This window comes from Odontesthes bonariensis, chromosome 3 (genome assembly GCF_027942865.1).
Source record: "Odontesthes bonariensis isolate fOdoBon6 chromosome 3, fOdoBon6.hap1, whole genome shotgun sequence".
Classification (NCBI taxonomy): domain Eukaryota; kingdom Metazoa; phylum Chordata; class Actinopteri; order Atheriniformes; family Atherinopsidae; genus Odontesthes; species Odontesthes bonariensis.
This window is the reverse complement of record NC_134508.1, coordinates 20,145,804-20,164,740: the sequence shown is the minus strand read 5'-3', so window position 1 is coordinate 20,164,740 and position 18,937 is coordinate 20,145,804. Positions and strand designations below refer to the sequence as shown.

The following is an 18,937-nucleotide window of genomic DNA, read 5'->3' as shown; positions in this document are numbered from 1 at the left end:
ACAGAGAAGGGGAGGGTGACATTGAGCTTCTGTACAGAAAATTGTAGCCAACTTTGTGAGGCTTGTGCCAGACCGTCTTAAGGGTTTCATACAATAGGAGAACTAGAATGTCTGTGGAAGAGATCATTTACAGAAATTCACAGTGCTGGAATAGTTTCAAAGGCCAAACAAAAAGCCAACGCACTGTGTCCTTGCTGCTATGTCCTTGCGGGAGCAGTCAAACCAGCTGATTAATGATCCGGCAGGGAGAAACACACACAAAGGCAAGCAGGTACTTTGGGAATCAATTCATCACACTTTATTTTGTATGACCCCAGCTGATGTAGTGGTTGGAGAACAGTGCAAGACAATCTCAGCACAATGTAGAATTGTGGTATAAAACACATATACAATCACACACACACACACACACACACACACACACACACACACACACACACACACACACATAACAGACTTCCGTAGCAGGTGACAAAGCCCACCGTTCTCAAAGCAATCATTTCTACCTGGGTTTTAGTGGAATGTGGTAAGGTTTGGTCCAGATGAGAGAAAATGTTAGGCCAGTAGTAGTCATGGCTCAGATTTGTGTCTGAAAATTAGTAAGGCATCTCTTTCTCTTTAGCTTGGATTTCCTTATTCACATCAGATGTAATTGAGGTCACTAGGCCATGGCTTTAAAGGCTTGCAGGTGCTGGTCGAACACATCGGCACTTTCTTTGGCTGTAAGAAGTTGCTTTTCACTCCACTGAACCAGAGCCCGCTGCAACATTTCCACACGTTCTCGCTTGAACTGGAGGATCTGTGAGGAGCACATTGTGTGAATGTTAACAAAAGCAGTGTGTGCACGTCAGCAGACCGTGATCTTTGGACAGCCACATGTAAAAGGGAATCCAGTTGTGTATTGGATGTTCTACCTCTTGCTTTGCAACTTCACAAGTCAGCACAAACTCGGCCTCTGTTGCTTCCTTCACCTCTTCCATCTGAGGAAAGTTGGAGCAGGTCAACATCTTTACATCCGTCATCAGAGCAACTGTACGGATTCTAGTTGCATCAACTTGTAAACTATTAGAGCAGACTGTTGCTGACACCTGCTGGTCACATGAGAGCATAGCATCTGCTCTCGTAACGCATTCATTTCATTTAGGTGTACAGACACTCACAGCAGTCTTCTTTACAGGTTTGGCCCTCTCTGCGTTTTTTCTGGCGTTCTCTAACTCCACCAGTTTGCAGGTTCTCCTGAAGAGCATTTCCTTCATTGGAGTCACACACGTGAATATTAGTCTCAAGTTTCAGTCTGACATGTCTGATTGATCCTTGAAATAGACACAAATGACTTTAGAGCGAGAGAACACACTTTTTCTGCCTCCTGGTAACGAGACTCCAGGTCCAGGCCCAGTCCGAGAGTGCTCATGTCGTTCACGGCGACACTCATCATACTTTTCTGCAAAAACCCAAACAAATTATTCTACATAACAGTGACTGACCACTGACTAGATTTCCATTTAAAAAAAGGAGAGCAAGTTACCTTCATAGAATCAAAGACTTCAGACAATTTCACACAAACCCTGCAAGAAGAAAGTATTGTCATTTTTTTTCTTTAAGGAATGGGAACACATTTCTACTTCCAACTACAGCAATGGATCTCCCTGGCTTCAACGTTTTAAAAAATCTCTAAACTTTCTCAGTTTCATTCCTTCTACACTGTTTTCTGAATGGAAACACGGTTGCAAACCGAAAGTAGCATTCAAAGGCATTCATTTTGAATACATAGTTGTACTGGTGTGGCACAAAGACTGTTGAACTCTCACCGAGAGAAAGCCTGTTTTTCAGGATCCTCCCCTGCTTCCACGCAGAGATGCAGAGAAGCTGAGAAGTGTCCATACGCCACTGCGATTTCTGCCAAAAAACAACAACAAAACACTAGACTCTGCACTGCAACGTCTATGAACACTAACACACTAGATACGCTCCTGTGCATAAAAGCTGCTTCATCAGAACACATGAAATTCTCAAAATGGAGTCCAAATGCATCCAAACCAAAAATGAAAGGGAACTTTGTGAGGGCAGCAAATGTCTTACTTTGCTCAGTCAGCACCACATCGAGGAATTTCTGCAACAAAAAGCAAAGTTTAAGAATCCCGCGGTGAAAGCGTGTCCGTGTGTGGGAAAAGCCTGCTGGGACGAGGGCAAACAAAAAGACAAACAGGTAACCGGCTCACCTCGGCGGCAGTCTTGGTGAATCCAGTTAGCGCGAGGTTATGACCACGTTCAGTTTGAAAGAACTCATCCACGTCCTACGGACACAGTCATCTCAGCTTTAAAACCACATATTCTCCAACATGTAAATTCAGACAGCCAGATGCGTACCTTATGGCCTTCTTTTCTCATCTCTTCGACAGCATGACTCAATCGGTTGAAAATGTTTTTCCTTATTTTCTGTCTGCCTGGAGGCTGATAACACGATTAAGATAGTTTATACTTAATCGTGGTATATAACATGCTGTTATGTATGGGAGTACACACAGACAAATACACATCTTTTTCAGAATACATTTTTGATCAAGGCTAGTAAACCAGCTAAAGCTACTGTTATGATTGGCTTTGTTCTTAGATATTATGTATTCATATTCTGTATTTTTCTAAATGAGCCATGTTCCTATTTTGTGCTTTTCCACTCTGCTCATACTACGCAAAGTATGTCCTTGAATGGTCCAAGACTTTAAGATGGCGTACCGGGACTAAATAACTGGGTCAGATAAAGCTTCTCTATCGTGTCAGATACACGCCTAAAACAACACACACGTTCTTTATCTCATCCAAAGAACATGACGAAGACGGTGATTGGCCTGCTCATGTCACTAATAATTGGCCAGTTAAACTCGGTCACTGTAAGATAAATGTGATGAAGACAAATATGAAATATTTATATCGGGCTGACGTATTTCCTGCGAGAGCTCTGTCACTCCGAGTCCAACATTTTACTCTGTGACCACCAAAACAAACTTTGTTTAACTTAAAATTTCTCCAGCTGAACGAAAGAATCGGGCTAACACTACGAATGCCTGATGTACAGCATTCTTTATGCTACACTAAGCTAGGAAAATGCATCTGCAGACATATATACTTGTGTATATGAAAAAAAAACTAAATGATACAGGGCTTAATTTTGATTCAGTATGCTATATTCTCATTATTGCTGTGCCACGCCATTATCCTTGACGGGTACAGTACCACACACAAGCTAACACACACTACACATTTCATTTCAACACCAATTCATCAGCTTCTAAATATAAGTACGGCCCATAAAGTTTGAGGGTGCCATACGGGTCACATGGATGTCACTTTTAAAGCGAAATAATGTTGGTGAAAGATTAACAATTCTTTATGTGTCTCTCTCATAAAAAGGGATCTCATTGCACTCTGCTGGAAGGGGAAATTGTTTCCCTTGACAGGGGCAAAGACTGAAAATTGGTTAAGAAACAAAAAAAAAAAAAAAAAAGAGAGAGAGAGAGAGAGAGAAAAAATGTGTTTGTGTCCACTTACATCTGTGCTAGTCAGGAAGACCTCCAGAGCTTTATTTTTGCTGAGTATGCAGTGTGCAGCAACCTGCCTGAGGAAGGTTTCCAGAGCTCTGCAGTATGGCTGCCACTCTCCTAAAGCAAGTAAACCTGCAGAGAAAACGTCAACATTTAGAATTTCACATCCCTTTAGACCCTCTGCAGCAGAGCAGACACTTCACCGGAAAATACCGGAAAATTGGCCCATTGAACTTTTTAGACATGCATTTTATTAGACGGTGTTCTTTATGCTTTTGCGCTGAGGCTGTCTCCATGTTTCACTCACCAAGCTGTTTCATGACCTTGGCAGATGCATTCACCTGAGCTCTGGCTGGAAGAGGAGGAAACTTGAAAACGCAAGAGTAAAGTTAAACTTCATTACACACTGCTTCTTAAAGACAAATGATCATCTTTGTCGGTCTTCGTTTGTTCTGGTATTTTTGCTTTCATTAGAAGCTTTAGAGAAGTTAATTTGCATCGCAAATATGACACAATGCATGCAAGTGGACAATATATTTAAAAAAAACAACTATATACACTGACATACAAACAAGAAGCTTACGGTTGTATTTCCTAAAAAACCACAACGGAAAGAAAAACTTTCAATCAGACCACAAGCTCCAACTTAATTCTCACCTTCCTAGTTGCAAAAAAAAAAAAAAGGAGACCATAGGAAAGGGTAAAAAAATACTGAACGTGCCAACACCATCTACCAAATATTAAACATTTATTAAGGAATAAACAGATTTTTCTAGAATGGAAAAATGTAGATTTCTTTCTTTATCCATCAACCCATCTATTTGGTTTATTCTTTTTTTTATTTAACATCTGCATTTCTCCCGCTCCACTGTTTAACTTCGGATTTATTTGAATATTGCTAATGAATATTGAGCATACTCTCCATTCATATCTTCATGATACTAAATAGAATAAAACGGAGAACTAAAGAAATAAACAATAATATAAAGATATTGGGAAAATTAGGATTAAAAAAAAACAACGCAAATTAATACAAAAATCAAATAAATGCGGAAAGCCAAAACAGAAATATATATCTGTGTCCTTTTCAATCAATAGATTAAGGCCCAAATGTATTTCTTGGAAGGTTTCTGACACCATCTAGCTTTTTTATTGCCTTGTAAATGATTTTGACACTTATAATCATCCAAAGATGGGGAAACAGAAGGGCTTTTTGAATAAACCAAATACCTCATAGCCTCATTACTTGGATTACTTGATAAAAGCACGATATAGTGCCATGTTATCACTTGTGGTATGTGAAGAAGGTAGTTCCACTTTAATCCTGAGCACACAAAGTATGCTTTGACACAGATGAAACTAAAGCAGGCAGGGGAAAAAAAGATAACCAAAAGCAAGTTGTACGCAGGATCCACCATTTAGCTTGCTTTCCAAGTAAATGAATCTTCTGCGTACGTTACTGACACAGAGCCAAGTACAGGCCATGCTTATTAGAGAAATAAGGGATTAACGTCAATGAAACAGAGAACTCACTATGACTCCCTGTATCCCAGGAACATCCTCTTGAGAGAACAAGTGCTGCTGCAGCCATTCAAAGTCATCAAAGGTCCGGTCCACATGGTACTCCCCTGTCCCAGATAGCTGGAACAGACAGCAGAGACAGTAGATCCTTCAAAGCATCCGTCTTTGTAATGTTAATATAATATATATATAATATATATATAGTCATTTTCACACCTTTTGAGATATAATTATAAAGGTAAGTATGTCTCCATCTTGCAGCACATCTGTAATCTTGATGTTATGACCATGAACGCTGAGGTCGGAAGACACATCTCTTACTTCTTCCTGCAGTTAAAAAACGTAGCAGATAAATGTGATCAACATCTGCTGAGATTAGCTTCACGTTGATGTCCAAACTAAGTATTAAAAAGAGAGAACTTCATAAAACCCTCACTGCCATCACGGATGTCGTCTTGGAGGAAAGGACTGTCACATGACTCACAGTTTTTCAGAAAAACAACATCAATTTTCAGGCGCACTCACCATCATTGTCAAGGCCGCAAAACAGATGTTTAAAGTGTGCCTTTTTTCCTGCTTTGTAGAATGTCGCAGTCTTCTCTCTCCTTTTTTTTAGCAATCAAAGTGCCTAAAACTGTGAAGATCTTTTGTGTGCTGGCTTTAATGCACTCGAGCTCCAACTGCTGAGCAAGCACAGGATTTCCTCTGGGTCAAAGTGCACAATGGTCCTGAGAGACATGGAGTAAAACAGTGCCAAAGCTAAAGTGCTGGTGCAGGGAAAGAGGTGAGTAAATAGTGTGTTAGTCAGTAACTCTGACACACCCACACAGGAAAAGCCCCGTAACGGTTCCCTCAGTTATCTACTTGTCAGACCTAACCTCACACCAACTGAATTTACAAGATAGCCCATAAAAGAGGCAGAACGCACAAGGTTTTTTTTCCACCAGTAAATTCAAGTCAAATTTTACATACTGACCGCAAGGTAAAATTTCATAAAATGGTTTTATTATCAGTGAAAGAAAATGCAACAAAACATAACCGTCATACTGAGTAAAAAGACAAAAAAGACAGTGGTTGTCTAGTAGAAGGGCTCCTCCTCATTTTCATCTGTATCCTCAAAAAAAAAGCTGAAACTTGGCTCCTCAAAAACCTCAAATCTCTCAAAATGCTCCTCCTCCTGCAGAAAGCTCCACTGGAAGTGCGACTCCTCCACAAAGGAAGTGTCATCGAAATTGTGGAAGAAATCGGAGAAACTGAAGTGGAAGCCCGTCTCCTCCTCGGGCTCAACAGAGGCTGCGTTTTCTAGGAAAGCTTGGTGGCCCATACTGTCATACCGCCTCCTCTTTTCCCTGTCAGAGAGCACCGAGTAGGCTGGGGAGGAGAAAACAAGCAGGTTCTAACGTCAGTGAATGTATACTCAAGTGTTAATTCAACAGGTGCAGGGAGATGTAAGTGCAGTAAATCTCTAATAAATCAGAAGGTATAACAGAGAAGAAGCACGGTGAGGCAAGTTCGGCACAGCCAAGCCTTTATTTTTCGTGTTGACTGGCATGACAAAATCTAAACCTCCTCATAGAGATGAATTTCTTTTTAATTTTCAGGATTTGTTTTATCGGCTCTGTGTGCAGTCACGTGAAATTGAAATTTTACACACCTGGCAGTCACCTGGCACTTTGTTAATAAAAAAGAGAAGGCTGCATGAATGGAGATGTGTGAAAAAAACGCAAGGATCATTAAAACACAGTTGCTGCAGTCAAGACACGAGAGGAACGTTATCATAACGTTGAAAGTTGTCCAAATTAGTACATTTATACATGCCATACCAGCTAGGCAAGGCAAGGAAATTTTATTTGTCGAGCACAATTCGTACACAAGTACAATTCAAAGTGCTTTACAGCTACATAAAATCACAAGAAGGCAATAAAATCACTCCAAAAAACCCCATAAAAAATAATCATTAATTAATTAATTTAAAAGTGAAGAGTGCAGATAAAATAATTTCAGGTGTCATATGCACAGCTAAATTGAACTGTTTTCAGCCTGGATTTAAACATTGTCAGAGTTGAGGCCTGTCTCACATCTTCTGGAAGACTGTTCCAGATTTTAGGGGCATAAAACTGAAACGCAGCCTCACCTTGTTTAGTCCTGACTCTGGGCACCAGCAGGAGACCCCTCCCTGAGGTTCTCAGAGCCCGAGTTGGTTCATATGGCTCTAACATGTCAGAGATGTACTTTGGCGCTTGACCATGAAGAGACTTGTACACGAGCAGAGCTGTTTTAAAGTCTATTCTCTGAGCGACAGGAAGCCAGTGCAGAGACCTGAGCACTGGACTAATATGGTCGTATTTCCTGGTTCTAGTCAGGACTCGAGCAGTACCATTCTGGATGTACTGCAGCTGTCTTACAGCCCGTATTAGTTGGCCTAATGGAAGCATGTACAGATTGAACAATAGGGTCCCAGGATTGACCCCTGGGGAACCCCACAGGTCATAGCCATTTGGTCTGAGACGAAGTTACCAATTTCAACAAAATATTTCCTGTCCTCGAGATAGGACTTGAACCAGTTTAAAGCACGACCCACCCAGAGATTCCCACCCAGTCTCCTAACCTCTGTAATAAGATTGCATGGTCAACTGTGTCAAAGGCAGCACTCAGGTCCAGCAGAACTAAGACTGTGACTTTACTTGCAACTCTGTTCAGGTTGGTATCGTTTGTCACCCCTTGATCAGAGCTGTCTCAGTGCTGTGGTGGGGCCTAAAGCCTGATTGGAAAGTATCAAAATCATTGTTAGACAGGAGAAAGTCACTAAGCTGTTGGTACACAACTTTTTCTAGGACTTTGCCTAAGAATGGCAGGTTTGATATGGGCCGGTAGTTCAGTACTGTGGCATCAAGATTCTTCTTTAGAAGGGGCTTAATGACAGCGGTTTTTAAGGCCTTTGGAAATGTTCCAGTCTGGAGTGAGATGTTGACTAGATGAGCGAGTTGTGGTAACAAACTGCTCAGCACAGACTTTAGGAATCTAATGGGCAACTCATCAAGGCAGCATAGGGTGACCAGATGTCCCGAAAAATTCGGGACAGTCCCGAATTCTAAGCTTTTGTCCCGAATCCCGAATCTGGCTGTACTTGTCCCAAAAATTAAACTTATGCCAAATAATTACTTTTTAACCCCAGGTAAAGTACACATCTCAAACTAATGCTACTGCCGTCTGTGCCACCTAGAGGCTGCTTGCTTGCGCAGCCCCAAATGTTAAGTGGCTGCGTGCTGCCCCGGCTACAATGTATCTATTTTGTTATCTTTAGGACATTCTAATTCCATTCCAGTGCAACAGTAAGCGCGAACAATGACCGGCGCGAAAATTCACTTTCACTGACACACAATAGCTAGCGAAATGGCAGACGAAGAGCCACACCACCAAGCAAAAAAACAAAAGCGACAATGCAGGTACAGGAAGGAATGGGAGGGCAAATATTCATGGCTTACAAATGCATTGACGGATGAATTTAAGGCGTTCTGTAAAGTGTGCAGGAAGGAGTTTGGCATTTCCCACGGAGGAGAATCTGATGTTAAACTGCATGGTAAACTACACTGCACGAATGCCATAACAGTAGGAAGAAACACGCTGGTGTCTTCCTTCTTTAAAAAACAGGACGACGTACTGTATGATAAAGTTGCTGCTGCTGAGATCACATCCGTGTTTCACTCTGTCACCCACCAGCAGTCGTATCGCTCGTATGGCATAATATGATAGGCCTATTCCATGTTGAGATATAACAATAATCAATGTTTGAATAGCGATATAGCCTACAATTTAATAGGCTATAATGCGTTTTGATGTTTTGTACGTTCAGTTCGTCATGTTAAAAGTTAAAGTTAATTTTAACTTTCATGTTAATTTTATGAACCCCGGAATTTTGGACTGTGTACGTTATACCAATACACTGGAACTTGCCATGATATTACCGGAGTGTGCGTCTTTTATTGCAATTATACCCAATCAATTGATTTTAAGGCATTGCTCATTGTTTTTAAATCTTTAAATGGCAGGGGTCCCAGCTATCTACTCGATATGTTTCAGAGATATACACCAACCAGGACACTAAGATCAGTAGAGAAGAATTTGCTAGTAATTCCAAAAGTTAACACGAAGTGTGGAGAGGCAGCTCTTAGTCACTATGCTGCTAAGCGCTGGAACCAGCTCCCAGAAATTGTCAAAAATACACCCACCATTAACATTTTTAAATCAAGACTAAAGACAGAGCTGTTCTCCGAGGCCTTCACATAACAGCATTTAATCCCTTTTCTTTAAAAGCAAATGATCTGTTTTAATGTCTTATCTTAAGGTTTTTTCTTTTGTGATTCATGTTGATAAGTTTTAATCTTTCTTATTCTAATTATTTAATGTTTTTACCTTGGTGTTTTAAGTTTTTTAATTCTCTTTTGTTACGTTTATTCTTCTTATTCTTTTTCCTTTTTTAATGTGAAGCACATTGAATTGCACTTGTGTCTGAAATGCGCCATATAAATAAACTTGACTTGACTTGACTTGACTTGACCCAATCTACACTAGAACACAGACGACAAAGCATTTTATTACTGTACATGTAAGTCAGCCCACCCGCGCGCGCGCGTGTGCATGCATGCGCGCCCCGTCCCGAATTTCAGCCAACCTCATCTGGTCACCCTAAGGCAGCACGTTGATGAACTCAGACTGCAGATGGTCTCTTCGACTGTTTTGTCAGTGACAGGTGTGAAATTTGTCAGCTCTAGGTGTCTAGCTGGCTGCAGAGTAGTTATTTGTGTTGTGGAAATTATTGCATTTTTAATGCCTTGAACTTTGTCATTAAAGAATATTGCAAACTCATTACACTTGGATGTAGAAATGAGTTCTAAAGGCAGTGAAACTGGAGGGTTTGTTAATCTGTTTACTGTAGCAAACAGGACACGAGAGTTGTTACTGCAGTTTTTTATGATTTCAGAAAAATAACTCTCCCTCGTTCTACGCAAAGTCTGGTTGAACACACATAGCTTTTCTTTGTAAGTCTCATAATGAACCTGGAGCTTTGACTTGCGCCATTTCCGTTCGGCTCTCCGGCACTCCCTTTTCTGTGCCCTGACCGACTATTCTTTCCTCCATGGCGCCCTTTGCCTACTTTTAACCATTCTAACCTTGACAGGAGCAATGGTATCCAAAACATTTAAGAGACTTGATGTGTAAGAGTTCAACAGATCATCAACATCAGAACACAGGGTGTTCTCAAACCTAATCATTTCCATAAACTGTGTCCCTGTTCTGTCATTTATGAGTCTTCCCCGAACAACTGCAGACTCATCTGCTGGTTTGGGTATAACAGACAGGTCGAAGAAAACACAGAAATTATCAGATAAAGCAACATCGACGAGATCCACGTTTGAAATAACAACACCCCTTGAAATGAGCACATCTAGAGTGTGGGTGGGCTCAGTCACATGCTGAGTTAGACCAAACATTTCAAGGACAGCAGTGAGCTCTTTAGCTTGCTTGTTATGGGCTACATCCACATGCACATTCAAGTCCCCTGTTATGACTAAACAGTCAAAAGCAGTGCACACAATTGAAAGTAGTTCAGTAAAATCATCAATAAAACAATTCTGTGGTGGTTTGTAAATGGTGATATAAAGTATGGAAGATTGTTTTATCTCCATTTTGAATGACACATACTCAAATGATGAAAAAAAAACAAATTACAACTTGTGAGTGGGTATATTGTCCCTGAACATCTGAACAACAAAAAAACTGAAGTGCATTTAGCTCTGATGCTGTCCCACAATAATGTGCAAAACATGTAAATTATTGTCGACCCCGTTTTCGAAAAATTTAATGTTCTTTGATATAGGCGCCTACATAATCTAACCTGTGTTAGCTCAGATATCAGAGCTAGAGGGGTCCTGTTGGCAAATTCTGGACAGGATATAAAACCATATAGCTAAATCTGCATCCAACTTTGTCACAAGGCTGGGCTCAACAAATGTGGATATTTGGTGTAGCTATTCCTAGCTGTTAACTCAAAAACTGAATTATGCTCGAAAGGGATGATAGTTGAGATTACAACCCATGGTGGATGAAGAATTTAGTAGATTTAACGCTGAAAAGCTTTTTTTTTTTTTCTTGTGAGATTACCCTACTGTTCTGACTCCCATGTGGTTGTGTTTTTTTTTTTTTTGTCATGTTATGAAAGCGAGCTCTCAAACTGCATGCACGTAGCCGTGCACTTCCCTTGCTGTTGCCTGTCAGTTATTGGTCAGTTTATTGAGATGCGTGTAACAGCTGTTTCTTCGCTCTCATCCCTGAAGTATATACAACTGTTAGTTTTCAATTAATGAGATACTGATAGTAATGAAACAGTAAACATAACATTTCTAAAGATAATGAATTAACAAAATGTTCGTTTTAATATAAAAATACTTGTGTGTTAGTATGACACGTCTAGCCACTTTGTGTATTGCTAAATGGCAGCCTAGCAACCAAGTAACGTTTAACGATGGCGCACTGGTCATTTTCAGCTTTTTCTGATATTCAAACAAATTCCTTTAACTTACTTACAGTTAAACTGACAGAAACAAATTATACCTTAAAATGTAGGAACAATTGTCCTCTTTCAGCCAATGTAACTACTAAAGAGTTAACTAAAGAGATTCTACTATTGACAGAATTTCAGCTATTAGCCTTTAAGCTAGAATATGCATATTACATATTACACTGCAGCCATTTGAACTATTATTAATTTGACCTTTGACCTTCTTTATAGAATATTGTGCTAATTAATAATCCAGCAAATGCTTTTCTAACAAAATTCAATTTTTCTTTTGCTACTTTGGCATCTTCAGGTGTCTTCATTACTTCAACCTATTTCATTCCAGCACATTGTCTTTTCTCTCCAGTTTTCTACCTTCATCTAGCTCCAGCTCCTTTCACAAATAACTTGCAGGCCTTTTACAACTTTTGGCTACATTTCCACACATTTCAACATTGTTCTTTTCACTTTTGGTTTTGCATTTCCCTTCTTTTCTTCTTCTCCTTCTGTTGTTTTTAACCCTTCAGCTTCTCTTTGCTGACACACTCCATTTTTCAGCCATTTAAACAGTTCTGCATTTTTTCCAATCAGCTTCAAATCCTTTCACTAATTTCTTTTTCAACTTCAGCTATCCCCATTCAGCTCATAAGCATTCTCACAGCTGTTTCACAGGAACAGATCCTTCTAGTCTTAATTTGTCATCAATCTGTTACATCTTAAACAGTTGTTTACATTTATGTGAACATGTCTGACAGCTTACTTAGTAACTTTCTGTATTTTCATGTCTCCTTTAGTTTTACGAATCTGAATGGAATGAAAGTGAGAGATTGAAAAGAAGTAAAATCAGTTAAAGTAAAGCTTCATAAGTAAAGTCCCGCTCTTCATTTTATTCTCGTTAGCCATCTGTCACTGCTTTGGTGGACACAACTACCAGGACAGAATACCTACGTTTATTCATTGTCAAATATGGTAAAACAGTTTCACTTCAGTTTCAACTTTTGGTTTATGTCTAATATTTGACCCCCAACCCCCCCCAGGTATTTTGAGGCACTGTTTACCTTCAGCAATTTCCCTGAAGGTCGTCTCTGCGTCGGCGCTCTTGTTCTTATCAGGATGGTATTGCACGGCCAGTCTGCGAAAAGACTTTTTTATCTGGCTCTCAGTTGCCGTTCGCTCAACATTAAGAGTGTCATAATAACTTTTTACTGTCTCTGAGGCTGTGGCGGGCTGGACCTCAGCGAGGCAGAGCAACAGGACCACGGAGGCTTGCATCCAGAGGAAAGCACTTTTAGCTGCCATGTTGAGCCACTCGGCGCAGGATGAGGAACTAAAAGTTTATCTAAAAGTTAGCAGCTGGTACCTTGCGATTTGACAGCTCATTTACATATTCATGCAAATCTGCCTGGTTTACACGTCAGCAGAAGTAGACTTTTAAAACTGTTTCAGTCCACCAACTAAAAATATATATATTTTAAGGTCGCTAAAGTACAGGTGAACAAGTCTACGGCTGCCGCTACGTTCTATAAATGCTCCTTTATGCTATATGCTTTTTTATTTCCTGGTTAAACGCGAACACGCATCTGATTCGTCAAGATGCAGTTATTGTTCCTACCGCTAGAGGGCAGAAAATATGGAACTGAGAGGGGTAGAGAGGAAGACGGTGTCTTCTTCGTTGGTACTCAAAGCTGCAACAAGAAAGGTGGTAAACAGCACTGGGGCCTTGAGGTATTGCCTTAACACAAACCTGATTGTTGTTGTTTTTGTGTATTGATGTAAACGTCTGAAGATAATTTTTGAGAATCAAATAAAAGGCGTTTCTGAATAAGTGCCACTCGGCTGCTCTATTGAGCTGGTAGGACAATGTAAACATTTAGCCATGTAGCCAGGCAACGTTTGTTAGCGATTAGCTGTGCAGCGAGCACAGAGAGATCGACGCACCATTTTAGGCTGACTTTTTCTGGATTGTAACAGAATTGTGTGTGTGTGAGACAGAGAGAGAAAGAGCGAGTGTGTGCGCGCGCGCGTGCACGTGTGCATACAATGCAGTTTTGGGTCGTTTCATTAAAGCATCAGCAACTGGTAATCCTCAACTGGTAACAGCTCTGCTGGTGCTTTTTATTGCTTTTTATTTATTTAGGTTTTATCACACGTACTTTTAGTTCTTGCCTTATGTTAAGTCTAACTATTCCTATTCCTCAAGCAGCTTTTTATAAGTATTTGTGTTATCTTTGACTTCTGAAGCCGTTAATTGAAATATTTTTTTATGTTTTTGTCCTATAGATCGATGCCCCACAGATTGTATTACTCCAAGGAGAAGAAAAGCGATCCATCACTTGTTGACCTGTTTATATGCACGTTTGCCAGGTCACGGCAGCCATCCCCATATACACATGAGTCCTATTTTCTCCTTGAGCTGGGCCAAGCGCCATGCCTGACCGGGACAGCTCTTACCTGTCAGGCGGTGGTGGGACTGGTGGTAGTCTGGGTGAGGAAGGAGGGCCAGGGTCTGGTTTGGCAGGGGGCTCAGGAGACGGAAGAGGAGGTTCAGGGGGAAGTGTTGGTAGTAACATCTCAGGCTCAGGGGGCATGGGTGGAGGAGGAGCGCTCGGAAACAGCAACGGTTGTGGGAACAGTGGAGGTGGGGGTCAAGGTGCTGGACTGGCATTGGATGGTGTCTGCAGGGACTTCATTCGCAATGTCTGCAAGAGAGGGAAGCGTTGCCGCTTTAGACACCCAGACTTTAATGAGGTGCCAGACTTAGGAGTGCAAAAGAATGAATTCATCTTTTGTCATGACCATCAGAATAAGGAGTGCATGCGCTCCAGCTGCCGCTTTGTCCATGGATCTAAAGAAGATGAAGACTATTACAAGAAAACAGGAGAGTTACCCCTCAGATTGAGAGGGAAGGTTGCGGCACGACTTGGCCTGTCCCCAATGGATCTCCCCCATAGCCGGGGGGAGGTTCCTATCTGCAGAGACTTCTTGAAGGGGGAGTGCCAGAGAGGCAATAAATGTAAATTTCGTCACGTCAAAAAAGACTATGAATATGAACCCTCTAGAGCTGGAGTGGGTGGTGTCATGGGGCAGGGTCCCAGTGGAGTGGTGAATGTAGGGGGAGTTATAAGTGGTGGAGGAGGTGTCTGTGGAGGAATACAAGGACTTATGGGAGGTGTAAGTGGAGGTAATATGATGGGGACAGGTTGCCCCAGTTTGGGTGGCTGCAGAGATCCAGGTATCTCAGGGGTTGGAGGAGTAGGTGGAGCTGGGATGAGTGGTTGTCTGTCCATTGGTGCCGCAGGACAGCGACGGTATGAGAGGAGCGCGTGCTCAGTGTATGACCCTCTGCTGGAGAGTGGGCTGTTTGATGCCGGTTCATTGGAAGCCTCTATGGACCACACGGCCCTACAGCTGAAGAGGCGGCGGTTGGAGGGCTTTCGTCTGACAGATGGGAGCGGCGGAGGGCACTATGAGTTTGGGGTTCAAGCCACTCTGCCACCTCGTCCTCTGGAGTACAGATTCCTGGAAGAGGAAAATTGCCTGCTGAGGAAAAGAGTGGAAGAGTTGAAGAAGCAAGTTAGTACTTTGTTTGAAAAAAACATCTACTTTCAGTAGACCGCAAAAAACCTTGAGCCCAATTTTCTCCAACTATTTTTCATTTGAATTGCTAAATTCTTTTTACATACAAATATAGTATATTTAAATACTGAAATAAATTTTAAAAAAGTAGGAAAGATGTTTGGCTAATCCCAGCTGAACTGATTTGTTGTCCTGTATTCTGCACGCTGAAAAGATTAAAACATCCCAATGACCACAGGTTAAAAAAGTGAAAAAGTCTGTATACCATCTTTGAATGTTAAAGTTTGTGACCGCACAATTAGAACGAGACTAAACAAGTATGGCTTGTTAAGGAAGTGTTTCCATGAGAAAGCCTCTTCTCTCTGAAAAGAACATGGCAGCACAGATTAGGTTTAAAAAGTTACATCTGAACAAACCCCAAGACTTCTGGAACAATGTCCTTTGGGCAGATGAGTCCAAAGTAGAGATGTTTACACATGATTCACAGCACCAAGATTGGTGAAACACAAATGTAGTAAATCAGCACAAACACCTCAAACTTGGAAGAGGAGTGATGATTTGGGCTTGTTTAGCAGCCACAGGACCTGGGCACCTTTCTTAGTGTATCAGTGAATTGTGAGGCCATCTGTCCAGCAGCTAAAGTTCGGCTGACATTTGGGTCGTTTAACAGGAGAATGATCCCAAATACAGCAGCAAATCTACACAGAATGGCTGAAAAAAGATACTAACCAAGGTGTTGCAATGACCCAGAAAAAGCCCAAACCTAAATCATAAACACATGCTGGCTAACCTCAGTGAACAGAAGCAATGCTGAAAAAGTGCTGCCACAACAATGAGAGAGACTGACGCCGTTATGCAGAAAAAGACTATTTCAAGTTATAGCTGGTAAAAAGTAGTTCGGTAAGCTACTGAATCATGTGGTTTTTGTTTGTCTTTTTAACGCTTCTTTGGCATTTTGGCTCAGGTTTTTGTCAGCTAGATAATGACACAGTGTAATATGTCATGTGTTGTTGTGCATCCGTGATTATATTTATCCCATTTTTGCCAGGGGATTTTAAAAAAAAAAAACAATAAAAAATTTATTTTTATTTTTACCTTGCCTTTGATACATAAAACCCTAAAGTTGAAATACGATGCATTTTCTTTTTGTCGTGATCCCAATGCAGTAGTCTTTTCACAGAAAGCAACCCTATTTCCAAAGTAAATGAGGTGGTGTGTAAAATGGTGTGTAATGGAAATAATAACAGCAGGCAGTGGTTTTCAAAGTACTTAAATCCTACATTTAATTTGAAAGGAAAATGGACATACATTTTTATTCTTAGATCTTTTTTCAAATATTTGCTCACATTCAATTCAGTACAAATAACGCGGCTTTAGCCTGTGAGGCATCACCTCCTCTGTTGCTTCAAAACCCGTGTAAATGATTCAACATTGGTGGCTTCAAAGATGTAAAAGTTACTCATGTCCATGGCATTAATGCCCCAGGATACCATTTTAAACAGATTTGTTTTTGATTTGTGAATGCAGTGATAAACTGCATTCACTGCCAGTGGTTTTCAGAAGCGTACGAAGTGGTTCACACTATTAAAAAAAAAATAATTAAAAAATCCCGTCCGTTTTTCGATGCAGAGCACAAAAATTCCGACCAATCTCTGGGGTGTTTATACACAGTATGGCTACTGGCCTGTGTCCAATTCAACTGAGCCCAGAGAGCATTTATTTGATATGTGGGGCTTAAGTGGTGGTCACAGCAAACTGATAAGATTACCAAAAACAAACCTAAACTGCTGTTTTTTTTTAACCTTTAGTTAAAACAAACCACCAGAATCATCAGAAAACATAATAAACAGATTTAACTCTTTCTTTTGATTGATTTCACCCTAAAGGACAAGAGATTGTACCTTTGCATTAGGAACGTTGCCGAAGCCATCTCTTCAGAGTTAAGAGAGAAGTTTTTGGTGTTATTTACCTATTTGTTCTTCTTGTACGGCATCACCTAGCCATGCATCATCTAATGTTACACAGGAGATTTACTCTTTTGAATGGATTTATTGTCTAGCAGGAATGAGCCGTTTTCCCGTTCAAAGAGTAGCCGACTTTGGATTCCTTTCCCCTCGCGTCTCGCGGACAAAAAAATAAAAAACTTTTTGGCAATATTTATTGAAAGAGAAAACACTGTGCAACGCTACAAGATACAGTCATATTTTAGGAAGAATAGATTAATTTGTCGGTATATGAAATGTTTAAGAATTATGAGAAAGATGTAATTATCTGTATTTATCTTGGAAGTATGTATTTGATGTAAGCTTCAGGAAGAGTTGCATTTTTTTTTTTTTTTTTTTTTCTCCCTTTGCTTCTATGTTGAAGCCATTTCTCTTGTGTTCCTCAGGTTTCCAATCTTATTGCCACAAATGAGGTTCTGCTGGAGCAAAACGCCCAGTTCCGGAACCAGGCCAAGGTGATGACGCTGTCCTCCACCCCTGCGCCCACTGAGCAGAGTCTGGTGCCCCCTGTGGGCGCAGTAAGCTCCTACAATCATAGCATTGCTCAGACTCACACCACCCTGAGCAGCGCCGGACTGCAATCTCGGCCTGTCACCCAGCAAGACCTGGTAGCTTCCTCCGGAGCCTCTGCCGCACCTCCATCCAACGCGGCCCAGCCCACGGCTCCTCCCCCGCACCTCAACCCTGAGATTACCCCGCTTTCAGCTGCTCTCGCGCAGACAATTGCCCAAGGAATGGCACCGCCTGTTTCTATGGCACAGGTGGCTGTCTCTGTGGCCCCTGTGGCAGTGTCCATGTCCATGACCCAGCCTCTGCCTGGCATCACCATGAGTCACGCCACCACCCCGATGGTGTCGTACCCCATTGCAAGTCAGAGCATGAGGATCACGACCCTGCCACACTGAATTAGTGCAGTACCCCGGAAATCGGACCGCCGTGTTGTTAGAACGGGGATTTTTAACAGAGAGGGACTTTTGTTGTTGTTTTAAATGCGTTTGGGAGACTCAGCTGGTGACAAAGCAGTGATAAGTCAATACTTGATTTTGTCCACCAGAGGGCAGAACAAAAAAAATGCTCATCATTCCCTAAATCTCAACTTCCGTGGCAACATGAACATTGTTCTCCTGCAGGCTCAGTGACTCTGGCAAATATCCGTGCACCAAAGGGATGATTTCTTCCCAAAAGTGGCAGCGAACTCGAAATATGTGGCCGTGTTTGAACTATTACAGCAAGACTGCCGTGCTGTCTATGTTGAACACAAGGACAGTGGAAATCTTTGTTTCTATTTTTGTTGGTCGCTCTCGTGTAAATTAACTTTGGTACTTTGCACATGAAAAGAAAAACATTAAAAAAAACAACTTTAACAACCACTTGATAGTGATTCCTGTGTTATCTTTCTCTCTGTGTGCACCTGCATGTTTCTGTTCACATTTTCTATTTACAGCTGACACAGGTGGAGATGCTGAAGGCGTGAAGGCAAACACGGTTTCAAATGGCCAACGCTCATAACGTTGTTTGGGAGGAGTCCTGTAGTGTAAACTTGGGCTTGATCTCTGTTTCTTTAGGAGCCTCATATCCGCCTGTCTCTTTAAACAGCCAGGAGTCCTCCTCCACCTGAGTGACCTTTCAGCCAGGTTTCACAACAAATATTGTCCATCAGAGTGTATGAATCCATTGGGATGTTCAACCCTTTTTTTTTTTTTTTTTTGCGTTTATTTTGATAGCTTTTACCAAATATGGAG

General features: G+C 41.2%; 3 protein-coding genes across 4 annotated transcripts; 1 reads left to right on the top strand and 2 right to left on the bottom strand.

Moving 5' to 3' along the window:
- Window positions 1–272: 272 nt before the first annotated feature.
- LOC142377092 (sorting nexin-5) lies at window positions 273–5,668 on the bottom strand. The gene is made up of 14 exons (XM_075460860.1): window positions 5,586–5,668; window positions 5,277–5,387; window positions 5,073–5,180; window positions 3,847–3,907; window positions 3,547–3,671; window positions 2,368–2,451; window positions 2,220–2,294; window positions 2,080–2,110; window positions 1,809–1,896; window positions 1,526–1,565; window positions 1,355–1,441; window positions 1,161–1,250; window positions 915–980; window positions 273–799 (listed from the first exon to the last, which is right to left on the bottom strand). The coding sequence occupies exons 1-14, from the start codon at window positions 5,589–5,591 to the stop codon at window positions 662–664; spliced, it is 1,110 nt and encodes a 369-aa protein (XP_075316975.1). The 5' UTR covers window positions 5,592–5,668; the 3' UTR covers window positions 273–661.
- A 31-nt stretch (window positions 5,669–5,699) lies between these two features.
- On the bottom strand, window positions 5,700–13,226 carry LOC142377093 (dnaJ homolog subfamily B member 9-like). Of its 2 annotated transcripts, XM_075460863.1 has the most exons (3): window positions 12,675–13,226; window positions 6,108–6,431; window positions 5,700–5,788 (listed from the first exon to the last, which is right to left on the bottom strand). In XM_075460863.1, exons 1-2 carry the CDS (start codon window positions 12,913–12,915, stop codon window positions 6,139–6,141), a joined length of 534 nt encoding a protein of 177 aa, XP_075316978.1. In that variant the 5' UTR covers window positions 12,916–13,226; the 3' UTR covers window positions 5,700–5,788; window positions 6,108–6,138. The 2 variants fall into 2 exon arrangements, with proteins under 2 accessions (XP_075316978.1, XP_075316977.1); XM_075460862.1 differs by lacking the exon at window positions 5,700–5,788 and having other exon boundaries at window positions 6,044–6,431.
- On the top strand, window positions 12,751–18,578 carry zc3h10 (zinc finger CCCH-type containing 10). Its single transcript, XM_075460859.1, has 3 exons — window positions 12,751–13,341; window positions 13,897–15,189; window positions 17,582–18,578. The coding sequence occupies exons 2-3, from the start codon at window positions 14,044–14,046 to the stop codon at window positions 18,098–18,100; spliced, it is 1,665 nt and encodes a 554-aa protein (XP_075316974.1). The 5' UTR covers window positions 12,751–13,341; window positions 13,897–14,043; the 3' UTR covers window positions 18,101–18,578.
- Window positions 18,579–18,937: the final 359 nt, after the last annotated feature.

Coding starts and splice junctions, on each gene's coding strand:
- LOC142377092 (XM_075460860.1), bottom strand. Junction 1,897..2,079: donor TGTGGTGCTGACTGAGCAAA/GTAAGACATTTG, acceptor GTTTTTTGGCAG/AAATCGCAGTGGCGTATGGA. Junction 1,442..1,525: donor AAGTCTTTGATTCTATGAAG/GTAACTTGCTCT, acceptor GGGTTTTTGCAG/AAAAGTATGATGAGTGTCGC.
- LOC142377093 (XM_075460863.1), bottom strand. CDS start 12,915: ATGGCAGCTAAAAGTGCTTTCCTCTGGATGCAAGCCTCCGTGGTCCTG. Junction 6,432..12,674: donor CTTCAGGGAAATTGCTGAAG/GTAAACAGTGCC, acceptor TCTCCTCCCCAG/CCTACTCGGTGCTCTCTGAC.
- zc3h10 (XM_075460859.1), top strand. CDS start 14,044: ATGCCTGACCGGGACAGCTCTTACCTGTCAGGCGGTGGTGGGACTGGT. Junction 15,190..17,581: donor TGGAAGAGTTGAAGAAGCAA/GTTAGTACTTTG, acceptor TGTGTTCCTCAG/GTTTCCAATCTTATTGCCAC.